The sequence below is a fragment of the Erinaceus europaeus genome, chromosome 6 (genome assembly GCF_950295315.1).
Source record: "Erinaceus europaeus chromosome 6, mEriEur2.1, whole genome shotgun sequence".
In the NCBI taxonomy this organism is placed as follows: Eukaryota; Metazoa; Chordata; class Mammalia; order Eulipotyphla; family Erinaceidae; genus Erinaceus; species Erinaceus europaeus.
The window spans coordinates 57,811,112-57,828,925 of record NC_080167.1 but is presented as its reverse complement, the minus strand read 5'-3'; the positions used below and the strand labels follow the sequence as shown (position 1 = coordinate 57,828,925).

Here is a 17,814-nt window from a genome sequence, read left to right as displayed (position 1 = left end):
TAATCCCTTAGGAATACAGTGTTTAAGATATTAATTCACCGATTTCCCTCCTTTTGTCCTTTATTAATAAAGCTTTTATTTATTTGACTAAAAACAGGAAAACATCTATTACCACTTCCAATTAGGGCCAGTTTTCTAAAAAACTGAAAAGTAGGGGAAAAAAAAACCCAGGAAATTGTGTGTTTGCCTTCTAGTTCAGAAGTTCTATAAGCAGTTCTTTTTACAGCTTTTTAGTAGTGAGGTATTATATTTTGTCATCTTGAATATGGCTGAGACAAGCTTAGTACTTTCAAGTTCCCTTATTCCTAAAGTGCTTATTAGGAGCAGCTACCCAGTAGCATTCTTACACCATCTGATAATAAGGAAACATTATAAAGGCCTGGATAAATGGCACATTTATAAATGGTCTGTGTTCTAAGTAGAAAAAATAGATTTAGTACATAGGATAGAGGAAGTCATGTTGAAGTTTTCTTTTATTCTCAGCAGGTCTGTATTTAGCTGCTTTCGGAAATTTAATATGGTGGTCAGGTGGTGGTGCACTTGGTAGAGTGCACACAGTGTGCACACTTTACCATGTACAGAGAAGACCTAGGGAGAAGCTTCTGCAAGGGAGAAGCGTCCTGAGCAGTGGAGCAGTGTTGCAAGTGATTGTCTTTCCCTCTGGCTCTAACCCTCTGTGAAAGAGATGGAAAGAAGGAAGGGAGGGAGGGAGGAGAGAGAAAAGGAAAGGGCAGGGCAGGGAGGAAAGGAAAGGAAAGGAAAGGAAAGGAAAGGAAAGGAAAGGAAAGGAAAGGAAAGGAAAGGAAAGGAAAGGAAAGGAGAGGAAAGGAGAGGAAAGGAGAGAAATAAGGGAAAATAATAATCACTGCTATGAATGGTAGAGTTTTATAGAGCCCAAGTCCAAGTCTAAGTCCTAGTGTTAACCTCGGTGGGGGAAAAAAAAGAAATTTATCATGAATCATTGTTGCAGCAAGTAGGTATATCAGAGTTCTCTTGCCACCCTCTTTTCTTTTTAAATTTTTTTAAGTTATCTTTCTTTGTTTATTGATAGAAACAGCCAGAAATCGAGGGGGAAGAGAGAGAGAGAGAGAGAGAGAGAGACCTGCTACTCTGCTTCACCACTCCCAAAGCTTTCCCCCTGCAGGTGGGGACTGGGGGTGCAAACCTAGGTCCTTGAACATTGTAACATGTGAGCTTAACCAGATAACCACCACCTGTCCCCCCACTTTCTCTTTTCTTATTTCTAGTGCCTATAAAAGTTTTATGAAGTTGAAGGTTAATGAAATGGCAATCACCTACTATTGTCTTTTATTCTAAAAGTATGTTCTATTTGTATGCATTTTAAAGGGGGATAATCTCATCGTCTTTTACACTCAAGATGACAATGTAAGATTTATTTTGATCCTCATGAATGACTTTGATATAAATGCCTTTGCTTTTTTTCTTTCATCCTTTTTTGAGTTAATATTATTTTATGTTGATTAAGATTGTATTTTATCAGGATAGAAAAAGATCTAGAACACCATAATTAAAAATCTTTTAATTAAGTTCTAGAGCCATCTATCCTTATAAAGGGGACTCTCAGTGACTTAACAAGATTATAACTTCCCTGAGTGTATGCATTTTGCTTTAAGTTGACTTTGCACTTTTAAATTTCTTTTACATTTATATTGCCATTTAGTGAGTTCAGAATGCTGTTTTCTACAATGTTGATGCTCCCTATTGCCCTTTGGCATTGGTAGGACAAGTATTTTTATTTTGTTCCTGTGGGAATCAAGACTTGAAGGCTACTTGAAGGTCACCTGACCAATTAAGTGGAAGAACTTTTCTTTTCATTCAGCCCACTAGACTCCAGAACTCATTTCGAAATCATATGCAGGTCATTGCAGTGTTTTGTAGACTATTAGTTAAACAGAGGATTGGACAAAGAGAAAAATAACATCAAGTGAGCCCTAGAATTAACTGAGTTCTGACTTTTTTGATTTCTTATCATTAAAGGAAGTCTCATCTTTATTTTTTTAATTCCACCAAAGTTATTGCTGAGGCATGGTGCCCTCACAATGAATCCACCCCTCTCGGTGACCATTTTTCCTTTTCTTAATATTCTTCATTTCCCCCCTTTTCTTTTATTAGATAGGACAGAGAAATTGAGAGGGGAGGAGGAGACAACAAGGAAGGAAGAGAAACACTTGCAGACTTGCTTTACCACTTGTGAAGCATCCCCTCTGCAGGAAGGGAGCAGGGGCTTGGACCCTAGTCCTTGCATATGGGGATGTGTGTGCTGAACGGAATGCGCTACCACCTAGCCCCTAGGAAACCTTCTATCTGGCAAGGTGGTCATATATACAATTTAGTTAAATTGAGTTAAGATATCTGTTGCTTTCATGATGCAATTTGTAAGAAAACAAGCCATTAATTAGCACACGAAGATTCTCCAAGTTATACATAAGTATTAATAAATTCATTGGACTTACTTAAAATAAATTAAAACTGTGAGATTATTTAATTTTGAAACTTACAAAAATCCCTTACCTACATCAATTCTTTTGATTTTTGCAATTTTCCATTCTTTTTCAACTTCGCTCTTTCAGTGATTCATATTTTATAGGCAGCTTTCAAAGAAATACTTCAAATAATTAATAAGCATGGATTCCTAAGATCTTCTTAACCATGTAAAAGGGACACATCTTTGTAAAATGTGGTACCAGAATATGTTGGAAGAAAGGATGAAAAGAAAAGGTTGATCATATTGGAAGCCACCTTAACATGATTAAAGAGAAAATGATGTCTCTGTAGGAAATAAGGACCACTAATACTCAGAGGTCTTTCTAGAAATATTTTCTCCTGTCTGTGGTTTCTAGAGATCATATAAAACACATCAGTTAAAGAACTTCACAGTAAATTTTGAACTCTAACAATCTTGTCTCACAGAAAGAGTATAAAAAAGATCTGGAAAATGAAATAAAAGGAAGAGGAATGGAACTTACTTCAGAAGTCCTTGATATTCAGAGAGCCAAACGGGCATCTGAGATGGCTAGTGAGGTGAGTAGATTTACTTAGGTGGGAACTGTGCATTTCCCACTGATTTCCATTTTTATAATTTGTATTTATGTAGTCATAAAGTTCTGCGACTTTTACATTTAAGGTTATTGTAAGCAGCTGTGTCCTGCTAGTCTCTTCTCAACTAGTACATTTTAAAAATGATGTTTTTCCAATTCTTTTTTATTTCATATGTGAAAAAAATGACGTTTCTCGATTTTGTTTTCATTAACATTATTTAATGAGAGAGAAAGGAGAAGAGAGATACCAGGACATCACTCTGGCGTATACAATGCTGGAGGTCAAGCTTGAAACCTCATGATTACAAGTTCTGTGTTATACCACTGTACCACCTCTTGGGCCATCATTTCTCCATTGCAAAGGAAAATCGCTGTTTCTCCCTCCCTGGTTTTCTTTGAAGGAACCACCTCTCACCACTCTCAGCATGTCTGCTTTTACGAGGTTGTTTTCTGTCATCTCCTCACTCCTCACATGTATTTTTATTTAGTCAAAGTTTTGCTGTTTGAAATGCTTTACTTGGAATTTGTCATCACACACAACACATATATAATAATTAAAACGGGCTGGGCAGTGGCACACCCAGTTTGAACACATGTTCCCCACCTGTAGGGTGAAGTAGCGAAGTGCTTCACAAGTGGTGAAGCATATATGCAGGCATCTCTCTTTCCCTCTCTTTCTATACCTCCTCCATCCTCAGTTTCTCCCTGTCCTATCAAATAAAATGGAAAGAAAAAAAGGAGGGGGGAGATGACGGCAGGAGGGGAGGATTTGTTAGTGCAAAACACAGAACCCCAGTGATGGTGGCAATAGATTAAGTTAAATAACAAAACAACATAAGTTTACGCATTTCGAAGTCGGCCAGAGAAGAAAGAAGTCCTCCAGAGTTTGCTCTTTGACTAGAATTGTGTCCCTTGAAGCTGGTTCCCGGAGACTGGGGCTGTGGCTGAGGGAGGTGAAGCAGTGAGGTGCATCTGAAGAGGGTCCCGCATGGATGGAGAATGAGAATAGAGCCAACAGGTAGAGAGAAGTCGGGTCACAGGGCCACCAAAGCTGAGTTCAGATGAACGCTCAGAGCCTGGACACACTGATTGGTCCATAAGACAGATGTGGGTGAAGGATAGAAATTGATCCAGTGGCATTCAGTCCTTAGACCTTGTAACTCTAAGGAAGTAGATGCTCATACCTTACTTGTCCTACTGGGTGCAGGTTAAAGTGTGTTGCTGGTTTGTCTCTGTCTTTGGTGTTCACAAGTGGTGCTGAGGACCAAACCCTGGGCCTCACAATGGAAGGCATGTCCTCTACCCACTGAGCCACCTCTTCCCCTACCTCGGCAACTTATTCTCTAACCTGGGCGTGAATGTTAACTTCATATGGTAGTAACACATGAGAAATAGTGTAACAGGAGTCTTAACATTACATGCTCAAGCCAAAATCCTTAATCCCCACCCCACTCCCTAGGGCTCCTTATTTCTTCTATCCCCTTCTCTGAATTCCCAGAGTGACAGAAATTCCTTTGATTCCTATTGTCAGTAAGTTTTTTTTTTTTCATTCCCCCACCATAGCAATTTTTGAAAAAATGTTTTACTTATTTACTTACTTGATGGAGACAGAGAGAAATAAAGAAGGGAGATTAGGAGTGAAAGAAGAAGGTAAGATGGCTGCAACACTGCTTCACCACTCATGAAGCTTCCTGCCTGTCGGTGGGGACTTGGGACTTGAACCCGGATCCTTACACAGTGCAGCATACACACTCTACCAGGTGTGCCACCATTCAGCCCCGTTTTTTTTTTCTACCTTTTTTTTTTTTAAATTGGATAGGACAGTGAGAAATTGGGAGGGGTGGAGATAGAGAGGGAGAGACTGTAGACCTAATTCACTGCTCTTGAAGTGTTCCCCCTGAAAGTGGGGAGCAGGGGCTCGAATCCAGGTCTTGAACATAGTGCTGTGTGTGCTTAACTGGATGCACCACTACCTGCCCTTCCCCACCCCTGTGCTTTTTCTTGCTATTAATTTCTTATAAGTTAGAGTTCTTTGTTATGATGTTCTTCTTGAATTCCCAGGTAACTGAAAATCACTTCTTAATTTTTTTCTGTAATTTTTCCTGTCACAATGAGGAGATAACATCCTATATTGGTTCAGAGTGTGAATTAAAGTATGGAAGTGTTAGGAAAGTTTTAGGGATAGAGAGGAGGTTTTAGAAATTATCCTTATGGGTACGGGGGGGGGGGGGGGGAGATAGCATTATGGTTATGCAAATAGATTTTTAAGCCTGAGGCTCCTAAGTCCCAGGTTCAATCTGCAGCACCACCATAAACCAGAGCTGAGCAGTGCTATGGTGTTTCTCTCTCTCTCTCTCTCTCTCTCTCTCTGTGTGTGTGTGTGTGTCTGCATCTCTCTCTCTCAAAAAATATATATATAAAGAAATTATCCTTATGGTACTGAAAATTGAAGCCTGATGGGCTATTTGTTGGCACACCTGGTTGAGCACACATGTTACAATGTGCAAGGACCAATTTGAGCCCCTGTTCCCCACCTGCAGCAGGAAAGCTTTGCAAGTAGTTCTTCTTCTTCTAGCGTTTGCCCTTCTTCCGTAGCCAGTCAACAGCGTCAGGTTGAGCCTGATGTAAAGTTTTGAGACCTCCTTTGAATCTGGAGAGGTGGCAGTCGTTGACTATGTGAGTCATAGTCTGTCTGTAGCCACAGGGGCAGTTTGGGTCGTCTCTGGCTCCCCAGCGATGGAACATAGCGGCGCACCGGCCATGGCCTGTTCGATAGCGATTGAGGAGGGCCCAATCATAACGTGCTAGGTCAAAACCAGGTTGATGCTTGCAGGGGTCTGTGACGAGGTGTTTGTTCTTTACCTCAGCTGACTCTGTTTCCAAGAGAGTGGAACAGAGAAGTTCAGTGTAGGCGTAGGGGACCAGATTGGGTGACGAGACGTCAAGCGTTGGACAGGGTGGGCGAAGATATCCCCGTATATTGGCAGGTCCGGTCGAGCGTAGACGTGGGAAATGAACTTAGATGATGCCGCATCCCGATGAATATCTGGCGGGGCGATGTTGCTAAGAACTGGCAGCCATGGAACCGGGGTGGAACGGATGGTTCCAGAAATTATCCTCATGGAGGAATATAATTTGGAATCGACCAAGTGGACATGGGGGCTACGGAACCATACTGCAAGTAGTGAAGCAGGGTTGCAGGTGTCTCTGTCTCTCTCCATTTCTATCTACCCCTTCCCTCTTGATTTCTGACTGTATCTAATAAATAAATAAAGAAAAAATATTGAAGCCTGAAGAATATCCTTTTCATAGAGAAAAGAAAACTGTGTTTCATACTTTTACTAAGAGCAGATTTCTGAGACATATAATTTTTTTATTTTTAACATTGGTCCATTTATTATTAATGGAAAAGATGGAATGGGGAGAGAACCAGAGCATCATTCAAGTATATACAGTTCTGGGGATCAAACTCATGACCTCATGCTTGAGGGTTCAGTGCTTCATCTACTTAGCCACCTCCCAGACTGCTAAAATATACTCCGTTTATGAAAATTGGAATGCCATGTATTTTGTTAGCATGGTAATAGATTAGTTTATTCAGTGACATTCTGAGTTAGATTTTTCTGTGTTCCTTGGTGCTAAATACTAGCCAACAATACATTTATTTACTGAAAACCAAAGGAAAACATGCCTAGGAAGATAGGTTTGCACATGGTTACATGTGACCAAAATGTTTTGAGATAACGCTATTCCCTTTGAAATCCAAAGTTCTCTTTTGAATATACTCACAGTCATAACCCCTTTTGCCCACTTAGCAAGTTCGAAATAATTTTTAACCGAGTTTGGGACTTTGCCATAGTTCAGTGTTTCAACTAAAGTCAATGTGGCATCTTGTTGCACAAAGTAACCTCCAGCAGTCCAACCTTTCAGAGCTCATGGAGCTGGCACCTAACTTTCTTCAGTCAGTGGATCATTAGCAAAAGTGACAGGAGGCAGAGACTTTTGTGCATTGGGATTCGTCCTTTCAAAACAGAGGTGCCAAGGTGTTTTACATTTTCTACGTCGGGTCCTTTGTTGCACATCACCAGTAGCTGTTACAGCTGGGTTCTATGTAGACTTCTCCTCTGCTGTGGAGTGCCGTTTTGTTTGCTTTCTCTTTTTTGTAAAAGAAATATTTTTAGATTCAAAAGTTTTTGTTGGAAAATTGAATGACTTACTTGTTTTTCAGAGCTTGATGTCACTCTGTGATCATTGCCTTAGTTCCTGAGTTTGTCTTTCAATGAAATGTTTTCTTTTGTGGCCTTAAAGAGGATTAAAAAAGACAGAGAACTTTTTATGGACACAGTGATCACTGAATATTGTTTTGAAAGTTACTGTTTTGAATTTTGAACTTTGTCTATCTAATTTTTATTAGATAGGGCAGAGGGAAAATGAGAAAGGACAGGGAGAGAAAGAGAGAGAAAGACACCTGAAGACCTGCTTCACTGCTCATGAAACAGACCCCTGTAGGTGGAGAGTAGGAGCTTGAAGTCCTTACACTTGGTAATATGTCTGCTTAACCAGGGGTGCTCCCCTGGCCCCATTTATTTGAACTTTTTTTCAGAAAAGCAAGACTGAGAATCCAAGTCCATGAAAATGGTAAGCTTCTGAGTAGAAACTAGACTTAAAAAGGAACTATTTCTCCAAGATAGATATATTTATTTGCAACCTCTAAAACTGAAGCATCTCAAATAAACTAACATATACCTTATTTATTCTTTTAAAATATTATTTCATTATATATATATATTTATCAATAATTCAGTAGAATTTACATAATTATAAGATAGTGATATAATTCCACACCACCAAAGCTTTGTGCCCCAACCCCACGCTAGCCACCAGAGTTCTCCCAAGGTCATAGTTACGGGTTGACTAAATGCATTTTTTTTTCAAGTTCATGTGTTCCAATTCTCTGCATTCTACTTAGGAATGAAGATCATCCCATAGTTATTTGTTACTTCCTTACTTCATTAATCATAATCACTGCCAATCCCATATATTTAATCCCAAAGGACACATTATAGTCTTTTTCTTTAAAGTGCTGAGCAGTACTCCATTGTGTGCATGTCCCCTGTATTTTTGTTTGTATTTTTATTCCATTGTTAAAGGTTCCCCCACCCCCAATTCTAAGTATTCCTAATATTAGGTGTTTTTTTTTTCCCTCTCTGATAGTTTAAACATTTAATCAGGAAGATGAAAGACACACATCAGGGAAGCACATACACCATTTAGGCAAAGATGGCTGGCTCAAGTTGATACCCATTTTTATTCACTTCTAAGGCCCTGCCTTCATTTGCTTTCTAAGCCACACCTACACCTATTACAGTTTCTTTTTTTTTTTTTAAGATTTTATTGATTTTATTTATTTATTAGTGAGAAAGACAGGAGAGGGAGAAAGAACCAGACATCACTCTGGTACATGTGCTGCCAGGGATTGAACTCAGGACCTTATGCTTGAGAGTCTAATACCTTAGCTACTGCACCACCTCCCATACCACACCTATTACAACTTCTGAGTGTACTACTTCTCTTTCTCCTCCTCTTCCTCCTTATCCTCCTTCCCTCTTAGATAAGAGATATAGTCCTGACTTCCTCTAGTGTTCTCCAGAATCTTTTTCCTCTAAGTGATGGTAAAACAATAGAGGTTTCTGGTCACAAAAGTGACAGGTTCCAGTGGAACTGGGGTTAAGAACCTTCTGGTCATCTTCCCTAGGCAATCTATCTTCTTCTGTTTGCAGAGGAACTTCTAGAAGTTTCTGGGAATACATCCCTCTTCATTTATATTCAGAAGGGAAGGGAGAGTTTCTTGATATCTTGTATGGGAAAAATGCACCTATAACTGAACCAATAACAAAAGGCCATGGAACCACTGAATTCAAACTGATCTTAATCAAGCTAAATAGTTTAGACTGGAGGATCAGAGTCTCCTGGTGACAAGTAATCAAGCTAGTGAAAGGACAAGAGGTAATAAATTTCAGCAAAGCAGTAAGCAATTATAAAGTGACATATTTAGAGGACAAAGGGACAATTTTATAATCCAGCATTTTTGGCAGTCATCAGCTGAGCTATACATTAACCAGTAATTAATTTTATATAGTATATAATTATTAGAGCCCCGCTTCCCTAGAACCCCACCCCACTAGGGAAAGAGAGAGACAGGGTGAGAGTATGGATCTACCTGCCAATGCCCATGTTCAGCGGGGAAGCAATTACAGAAGCCAGACCTTCCACCTTCTGCATCCCACAATGACCTTGGGTCCTTCCCAGAGGGTTAAAGAATAGGAAAGCTATTGGGATGGGATGGGGTACAGAGTTCTTGTGGCGGGAATTGTGTGGAGTTGTACCCCTCTTATCCTGTGTTTTTTGTCAGTGTTTCCTTTTTTTTTTTAGTGTTTCCTTTTTATAAATAAAATTTTTAAAAAATAATTTTAAATCAAAATTCATTTTAAGACTTTAAATATTTCTGTTTAATTATATTTTATATATTTCATGAAACTAAAAACAAATTTAAGGGTTGGGGAGATACCGTTTCCATGTGTGAGGACCCAGAAGTTATAGGTTCAACCCCTGCACCATCTAATACCAGAGATGACCAGTACTCTGGTTCTCTCTTCCCCACTTCTCTCTCAGATCTAAAAAGAAGAAAGTTTGTATTTTATTATGCTTAGTTATTTAATGAATAATTAAATTAAAAATTCAAGATTATAAATATAAAAACATTAAATATTTTTCCCCCTTTTCAAAATTCAAGTTAGTAGAAAAATTTCTGCCGAGGGGGCTGGGTGATGCTGCACCCCGTTAAGCGTGCATAATACTGTGTGCAAGAATCCACACAAGAACCAGGGCTGGAACCCCCGCTCCCCAACTGCAACAGGGATGCTTCATGAGTGATGAAGCAGGTCTTCAGGTGTCTATCTTTCTCACTCCCTCTCTATCTCCTTTTTCTCTCTCAATTTCTCTCTGTCCTATCCAATGGAGGGGGGGGGAGAGAAATGCCACCAGGAACAAATTTGTAGTGCCAGCACCAGGCCCCAGCAATAAGTCTGGAGACAAAAAAAAAAAAAAAAAAAGAAGAAGAAGAAAAGGAAAATTCTGCTGACTATTTCTGAATGGGTCAACCTAAGTCAGATTCCTACCCCCAACTTAAGATTTATTTTTCTATAGAAATAAAATAAATAGGGATATTTTCAAGACCATGGTCCCCAAGAAAAGACACCACAGTTTTTCAACATAGGTTTCTCAAATTGTTGCTGAAATATAATTCTGTGCTTTATTTTCTACAGAAAGACTATAAACGAGATCTGGAGATTGAAATCAAAGGCAGAGGCATGCAGGTGAGCTCGGATACACTTGATATCCAGAGAGCTAAGAAGGCTTCCGAGATGGCCAGTGAGGTAAGAGTATAATAAAAAATAAAGTTGAAAACAAATAGTGGGTGGCCTAGGAAGTGACACAGTGAATAAAATGTTGGATTCTCAAGCATGAGGTCTCGAGTTTGATCCCTGGCACTGCCTATGCCAGAGTAATGCTCTGATGTGTTCTCTCTCTCTCTCTCTCTCTCTGTGTGTGTGTGTGTGTGTGTGTGTGTGTGTGTGTGTGTGTGTGTGTCCATTCTTTCTCATTCTCTCTTATGTTAATAAAGAAATCTTCTAGGGCTGGGTAGACAGCATAATCGTTTTATAAAGACCTCTCTTGCCTAAGCTCCTAGGTCCTAGGTTCAACCCCCAGTGCCACCATAAGCCAGAGCAGTGCTTTGGTTTTTCTATATCTTTCTCTCTGTATATCTCTCATTAAAGAAAAATAAAATATTTTTAAAAAATAAAACAACTGGGGCCAGGCAGTGGCACACCAGGTGAATCGCACGTAGTACGCAGCACAATAATCTGCACAAGGATCCTAGTTCTAGCCCCGAGTTCCCCACCTACAGGGGGGTGGCTTCACAAGTGATGAAGCAAGTATGCTGGTGTCTGTCTTTCTCTCTTCCTCTCGATTTTCCCTTCCCTTCTCAATTTCTCTCTGTCCTATAAAAAAAAAAATGGCTGCCAGGAGCAGTGGATTTGTAGTGCAGGCACCAAGCCTCAGCAACAACCCCAGAGGCAGAGAAAAATAAAACAACAGTGGATGATACATGTAAAGAGTAGAAGCAGTATCACCCCTGCTCATGTGGCTTTGAGATTCAATCACACATACATATCAGCATCACTGTGGTAGACTGAGCAATTCTCTGAATATTATTTTCTGTTTTCTTAGAAAGGATACAAGAAGGACTTGGAAAATACAATTAAAGGGAAAGGAATGCAAGTGAGCATGGATATCCCAGACATGCTTCGAGCCAAGAGGGCATCAGAGATCTACAGTCAGGTTGGTGGAGAATGAAATTGCTCAGAATAACTATTCTGACTACCAGTCACTTTTATGTGTGGTTATGACTGGTTATCATATCTGTGTGTATATCTTTTTTTTCTTTTTTCTTTTTAAGAAGGAAACATTGACAAAATCATAGGATAAGAGGGGTACAACTCCACACAATTCCCACCGCCAGACCTCCGTATCCCATCCCCTCCCCTGATAGCTTTCCTATTCTTTAACCCTCTGGGAGTATGGACCCAAGATCATTGTGGGATGCAGAAGGTGGAAGGTCTGGCTTCTGTAATTGCTTCCCTGCTGAACATGGGTGTTGACAGGTCAATCCATACTCCCAACCTGTCTCTCTCTGTCTCTCTCTTTCCCTAGTGGGGAAGGGCTCTGGGGAAGCAGAGCTCCAAGGCAAATTGTTGGGGTTGTCTATCCAGGGAAGTCTGGTCATATCCTGCTAGCATCAGGAACTTGGTGGCTAAAAAGCGAGTTAACATACAAAGCCAAATTGTTGAACAGTGGATATCTTTTTGAGGGCCAATGTATTGTATATAAAAATCAGTGTACTCTGTGATGGGGTCATGATGATAAACTTCATTAGTGAAAGGAATAGTTAGCTGCTGTAGGCTCAACTAAAAAACATTGACTATTAAACCTTTCCTGTTCTGTATCCAAAGGCAATTAGATCCTTCTTTAAAAGTCCATTGCGGGGGTCGGGCGGTGGCGCAGTGGGTTAAGCGCACGTGGTGCAATGCGCAGGGACCGGCGTAAGGATCCGGGTTCGAGCCCCCGGCTCCCCACCTGCAGGGGAGTCGCTTCACAGGCGGTGAAGCAGGTCTGCAGGTGTCTATCTTTCTCTCCCCTCTCTCTCTGTCTTCCCCTCCTCTCTCCATTTCTCTCTGTCCTATCCAACAACAAAGCAACGTCAACAATGGCAATAATAACCGCAACGAGGCTGCAACAACTAGGGCAACAAAAAGGGGGAAAAATGGCCTCCAGGAGCAGTGGATTCATGGTGCAGGCACCGAGCCCAGCAATAACCCTGGAGGAAAAAAAAAAAAAGTCCATTGCACATTTGATTCTAATGCTGATGTTACAGAAAAAATATATATTTAATGAGTTGTCTTTCATTTCTCTTTCTTTCTTTTTATTTATTTATTTATTTATTTATTTATTTATTTATTTATTTCAAAAAGGAGACATTAACAAAACCATAGGATAGGAGGGGTACAACTCCACACAATTCCCACCACCAGATCTCTATATCCTATCCCCTTGCCTGATAGCTTTCCCATTCTCTATCCCTCTGGGAGTATGGACCCAGGGTCATTGTGGGTTGCAGAAGGTGGAGGGTCTGGCTTCTGTAATTGCTTCCCCGCTGAACATGGGCGTTGACTGGTCGATCCATACTCCCAGTCTGCCTCTCTCTTTCCCTAGTAGGGTGGGGCTCTGGAGAAGCAGAGCTCCAGGACACATTGATGGGGTCTTCTGTCCAGAGAAGTCTGGTTGGCATCCTGCTGGCATCTGGAACCTGGTGGCTGAAAAGAGAGTTAACATACAAAGCCAAACAAATTGTTGAACCATTATGGACCTGAAGGCTGGAATAGTGCAGATGAAGTGTTGGGGTTATCACTGCAGACTGTTGTGTACTTCTGCTTTCAGGTATACATTTTGCCCTAGTTTATGGATGCATGTGAACATATGCTCTATCTCAGGGGACCTGGTCTATATCTCGGTTTGGGGACTTTGTTAGGAAGTGAACAACTTGGAATGGAATTAGAGAATACTATGAAAGGAAACGTCTCATCAGAGTAATGAAATGAAGGGTTGTCATTCCACACAGAAGTCTCTGGACACAGTCTGAAGTGAAGCATGCTGGGCTGGCACTCGCTGCATTGATTAGGTTGCGATTGGTGGATGCAATATTATTTGATATGAATTGAGAGAAGCATGCAGGATACTGCCCCCCAACCTAAGGTTCCAGGACTGGGGGAAATATAGGCTCTATAGTGGAAATGTGAGGTTCCTGGTGTCTTAGGGCTCAAGAAGACTATGGATAGTTATTGTTATCATCACATTATTTGGTAATTAGGTTAACTTTGAAAGGTCCCTTTGTTAGGGTGTGCTGTATAATACAGCATCTTATATATAGCTGTGCCACTGGTTGCTTCTGTTCTACCTGGTCTAGGCTTTTGAGAGAGTCAACATAACAAAAGACTCAGCCTATGTATTAAAAAGCCTCAGTCTGTGTTTTAAAAAGTTGGAGACATACAATCAATTTTTCCCCCTCTCATATTAATTAAATAATGATTTATATGACTCCTATTTAATAAGAGTGCACATAAACACCATTCCCACCACCAAAAAACTGTGTCCCATCCCATCCACCCCCCCTACCCCCCCCTCCCGCCACCTCAGGAAGCCGAATGTCCACCCTCCCCCTCACCACAGGGTTTTTACTTTGGTGCCCTACTTTCAATTTAGTCAGATCCTACTTTTAGTTTCCCTTTCTGTTCTTTCTCAACTTCTGTTGATGAGTGGGAACATCCCATACTCATCTTTATCTTTCTGACTTAGCTCACTTAACATAATTCCTTCTAGCTCCATCTAAGATGGGTCAGAGAAGGTGGGTTCATTGTTCTTAATAGCTGCATAGTATTCCATTGTGTATATATACCACAGCTTTCTCAGCCACTCATCTGTTTTTGGGCACCTGGGTTGCTTCCAGGTTTTAGCTATTATGAATTGTGCTGTTATGAACATAGGTGTACATGTATTTTTTGATTGGGCATTATGGAATCCTTGGGGTATATCCCCAGGAGAGGAACTACTGGGTCATATGGAAGGTCCATGTCTAGCCTTGTGAGAGTTTTCCAGACTGCTCTCCACAGAGGCTGGACCAATTTACATTCCCACCAGCAGTGCAGAAGGGTTCCTCTGTCCCCACAGCCTCTCCAGCATTTGTTGTTGCTGTCCTTTTTGATGTATGCCATTCTCACAGGAGTGAGGTGTTATCTCGGTGTTGTCTTTATTTGCATTTCTGTGACAATCAGTGACCTGGAGCAGTTTTTTATTTGTTAGCCTTTTGGATCTCCTCTAAAGTGAATGCTTTGTTCATATCCTCTGCCCATTTATGGATAGGGTCATTTGCTTTTTTGGTGCTAAGTTTGCTGAGTTCTTTGTATATTTTGGTGGTTAATCTCTTGTCTGATGTATGGCATGTGAAGATCTTCTCCCATTCTGTGAGGGGTCTCTTTGTTTGTGTGATAGGTTCTTTGGCTGTACAGAAGCTTTTCAGTTTGATGTAGTCCCATTGGTTTGTTTCTGCTTTAATCTTCCTTGCAGTTGGGTTTGTTTCATCAAAGATGTCCTTGAGGTATATGTGGGAAAGTGTTCCACCAACGTTTTCCTCTAAGTATTTGATAGTTTCTGGTCTAACATCCAGGTCCTTGGTCCATTTGGAGTTGATTTTTGTTTCTGGTGAGATAATGTGGTTCAATTTCATTCTTCTGCATGTTTCAACCCAGGTTTCCCAACACCATTTATTGAAGAGAACCTCCTTCTTCCTTTTAATCCTTTGGGCCCCCTTATCAAAGATTAGATGTTCATAGGTGTGGGGGTTTCTCTTTCTTTGCCCTCCCTTCCTTTCTTCCCTCCTTCCTTCCTTCCTTTGTGGTGGTGATCATACCTAAGGGTCTTATGCATATAAGACATACAATCTCCACATATCCACTGCCTGGTTCAATTTCCATTTTAGATTTTTTTTTTTTAAATTTGAGTGAGTGACACATTGATCAAAGCACTTTTGTACCATTCATAGAGCTCCAAGTATTTTTTCTTTGTTGCTCTTTAAAAAATATTTTTTATTGTTTTAAACTTTATTGTTTTATTTAATAGAGACAGAGAGAAATTTAGGGAGAAGGGGGGGTATAGAGAGGGAGAGACAGATGGACAACTGCAGCACTGATTCACCACTCATGAAGCTTTTTCCTCTGAAGGTGGGGACCGGCAGCTTGAACCTGTACATGGTAATATGCTTACTTAATCAGGTGCACCACTACCCAGTCCCTCTTTGTTGCTCTTTTGTAGTACGAGATATCAAACCTAGGGCTTCATGTATGTAAAATACTTGCTCTACCACTGAGTTACCTCCACTTATTAATGAATATCATCATTATAATAATGAGTTCTAACTCAAACTAACAGTGGGTAAATCTATTCAAGATGTAAGATAAAATTGGATTTTGACTTAAAACCAGGAGAACAAAACTTTCTTAGTAAAATTTAAGTTTTCAAATTAGCCAGTCCTCTGGAAAAACTAGATTTAGGAGAAATAATAACTATAAAATAATAATTATAAATTGGTACTTATTAATTGGCCAAAATACTCATTAATGTATTACTTCTTTCCTATCAATAATTTTTTAGTAGAAAAGAATGATACCAGTGGAAAAATAAAGGGGAAAGAAAAACATCTTACATAGTTATAGAAAATTGATAGAGATTTTGTTTAAAATGAGTCGTAATAAAAATTAAGCCCAACTAGTTAAAATTCTAATTAAAAAAAATAATAAAAGAGCAACTGGAAGGCAGCTCACCTAGTGGAGCACACACTTTCCCATGCACAAGAGTCCTAGCACCTTGTGGAATCAATGTGGATAGTCCCAGGAGAAGCTGCATACATGGTGGAGCAGTGATATGCTCTGTCTGTTTACATGTCTCTGTCTTTATGTTTATCTTTATCTGTATCAAGTAAAGTGAATGAAAAGTCAGCAGGAACAGTGGAATGCCACTTGCACAAGGCAGGACCTGGCTCTGTAACAACAACAACAAAAAAACAACCAAACCAGCAAAACTGAAAAAAGAAAGGAAGGAAGGAAGGAAGGAAGGAAGGAAGGAAGGAAGGAAGGAAGGAAGGAAGGAAGGAAGGAGAAAATCCCAAGATGTGATTTAGAGCCGTGTAGTATGGCTGATATAAAAGAAGTTGTGTCATTTTTTTTTTCTGGTTCTTGCTTATACACACATAGTTTCAGGTTCATAATGATTGCTTTTTTTTTTTCCTTCTTAGAAAAAGTATAAAGATGAAGCAGAGAAAATGCTCTCCAACTATTCTACAGTGGCAGATACTCCTGAAATTCAGAGAATTAAGACAACCCAGCAAAACATTAGTGCAGTGAGTAGCCTTTTTATTTTTCTCAGTTGTCACCATTAAATTTTGTTTTATAAGGAGACCTTTTGTTCTTCATTGTATCCTTACTTTTGTGGTACAGCTTGAATTTTCTTTGCTTCTTCAAAATAATACTGGATTGTTAGAAAAGTCATGATGTTTTTCTGTGCAAAAATGCTTCATGACTTTTCCAACAATCCAATATAAGTACCAAATGTTCTTACAACTTATAACTTTTCTCATCATTGTTCTGGAATTACAAATTCAAATTTTCTTCTTTATTTTTAACGGAATTTTAGGTTTTACTTGGGAAAGCAGTCTTTCACTCAGAATTACTTGGGAGGCAAAAGTAGTTATAAGAAGTGATTTCCTTTCTTGTCACTGATTTGCACTAGTGATGTGTTTAGTGATTTAGTAACTTGTAGCCAATTCTTATATTCTTAGAAATTCATATTTCGGGGGCCAGGAGGTAGAGCCATGGGTTAAGCACATATGGCGCAATGAAGCATGAGGACCGGCTTAAGGATCCCTGTTTCAGCCCCCAGTTCCCCACCTGCAGGGGGGTCACTTCAGAAGTGGTGAAGCAGGTCTGCAGGTGTCTATCTCTCTTTCCTCCTCTCTGTCTTCCCCTTCTCTCTCCATTTCTCTCTGTCCTATCCAACAACAACAGCAATAAGAACAACAGTAATAACAAGGGCAACAAAATGGAAAAAGTAAAATAGCCCCCAGGAGCAGTAGATTCGTGGTGCAGCCACCGAGCCCCAGTGATAACTCTGTAGGCAAAAAAAAAATAGTATTTTAATTTTAGTGAGTAGAAATTGTATCAAGACTACTAATTAGATTTTGTTTGTGTCTAGTGGCCAAACAAATGTATATTATAAGATTATAATAATTTTTAAAACTATAAAAGTTGGTCAAACCTGCAGTTTTTTTAAATGTAAAATTAGCTCAGTCCTTTAATAGCTAAGTTTTTTTTTTTTTTTTTTTTTTTTTACTAGAGTACTGCTCGGCTCTGGCTGATAGTGGTACATGGGGGATTGAACCTGAGACTTTAGAACCATGAGAGTCTCTTTGCATAACCATTATGCTATCTAACCCACAGGCAGATGTTTTTTTCAAAATGAAAATTCTTTAAGTCTGACAGCTCTGGGGTATTTTCTGTTTTCTGGACTGCCAGACTCTAACACTCAG

The 17,814-nt window shown here is 39.9% G+C and overlaps 1 protein-coding gene across 3 annotated transcripts in view; it reads left to right on the top strand.

The window, feature by feature from the left end:
• NEBL (nebulette) overlaps nucleotides 1-17,814 on the top strand; it is a 410,755-nt gene that overhangs the window by 340,691 nt on the left and 52,250 nt on the right. Inside the window, exons 13-16 of one of the 3 annotated variants that reach the window (XM_007526302.3) lie at nucleotides 2,932-3,042; nucleotides 10,385-10,495; nucleotides 11,352-11,462; nucleotides 16,525-16,629. The exons of the other annotated variants lie outside the window; for them this stretch is intronic. Coding sequence (XP_007526364.1) covers nucleotides 2,932-3,042; nucleotides 10,385-10,495; nucleotides 11,352-11,462; nucleotides 16,525-16,629 — 438 coding nt within the window. The remainder of the gene's footprint in view (nucleotides 1-2,931; nucleotides 3,043-10,384; nucleotides 10,496-11,351; nucleotides 11,463-16,524; nucleotides 16,630-17,814) is intronic. 3 annotated transcript variants of the gene reach the window in all.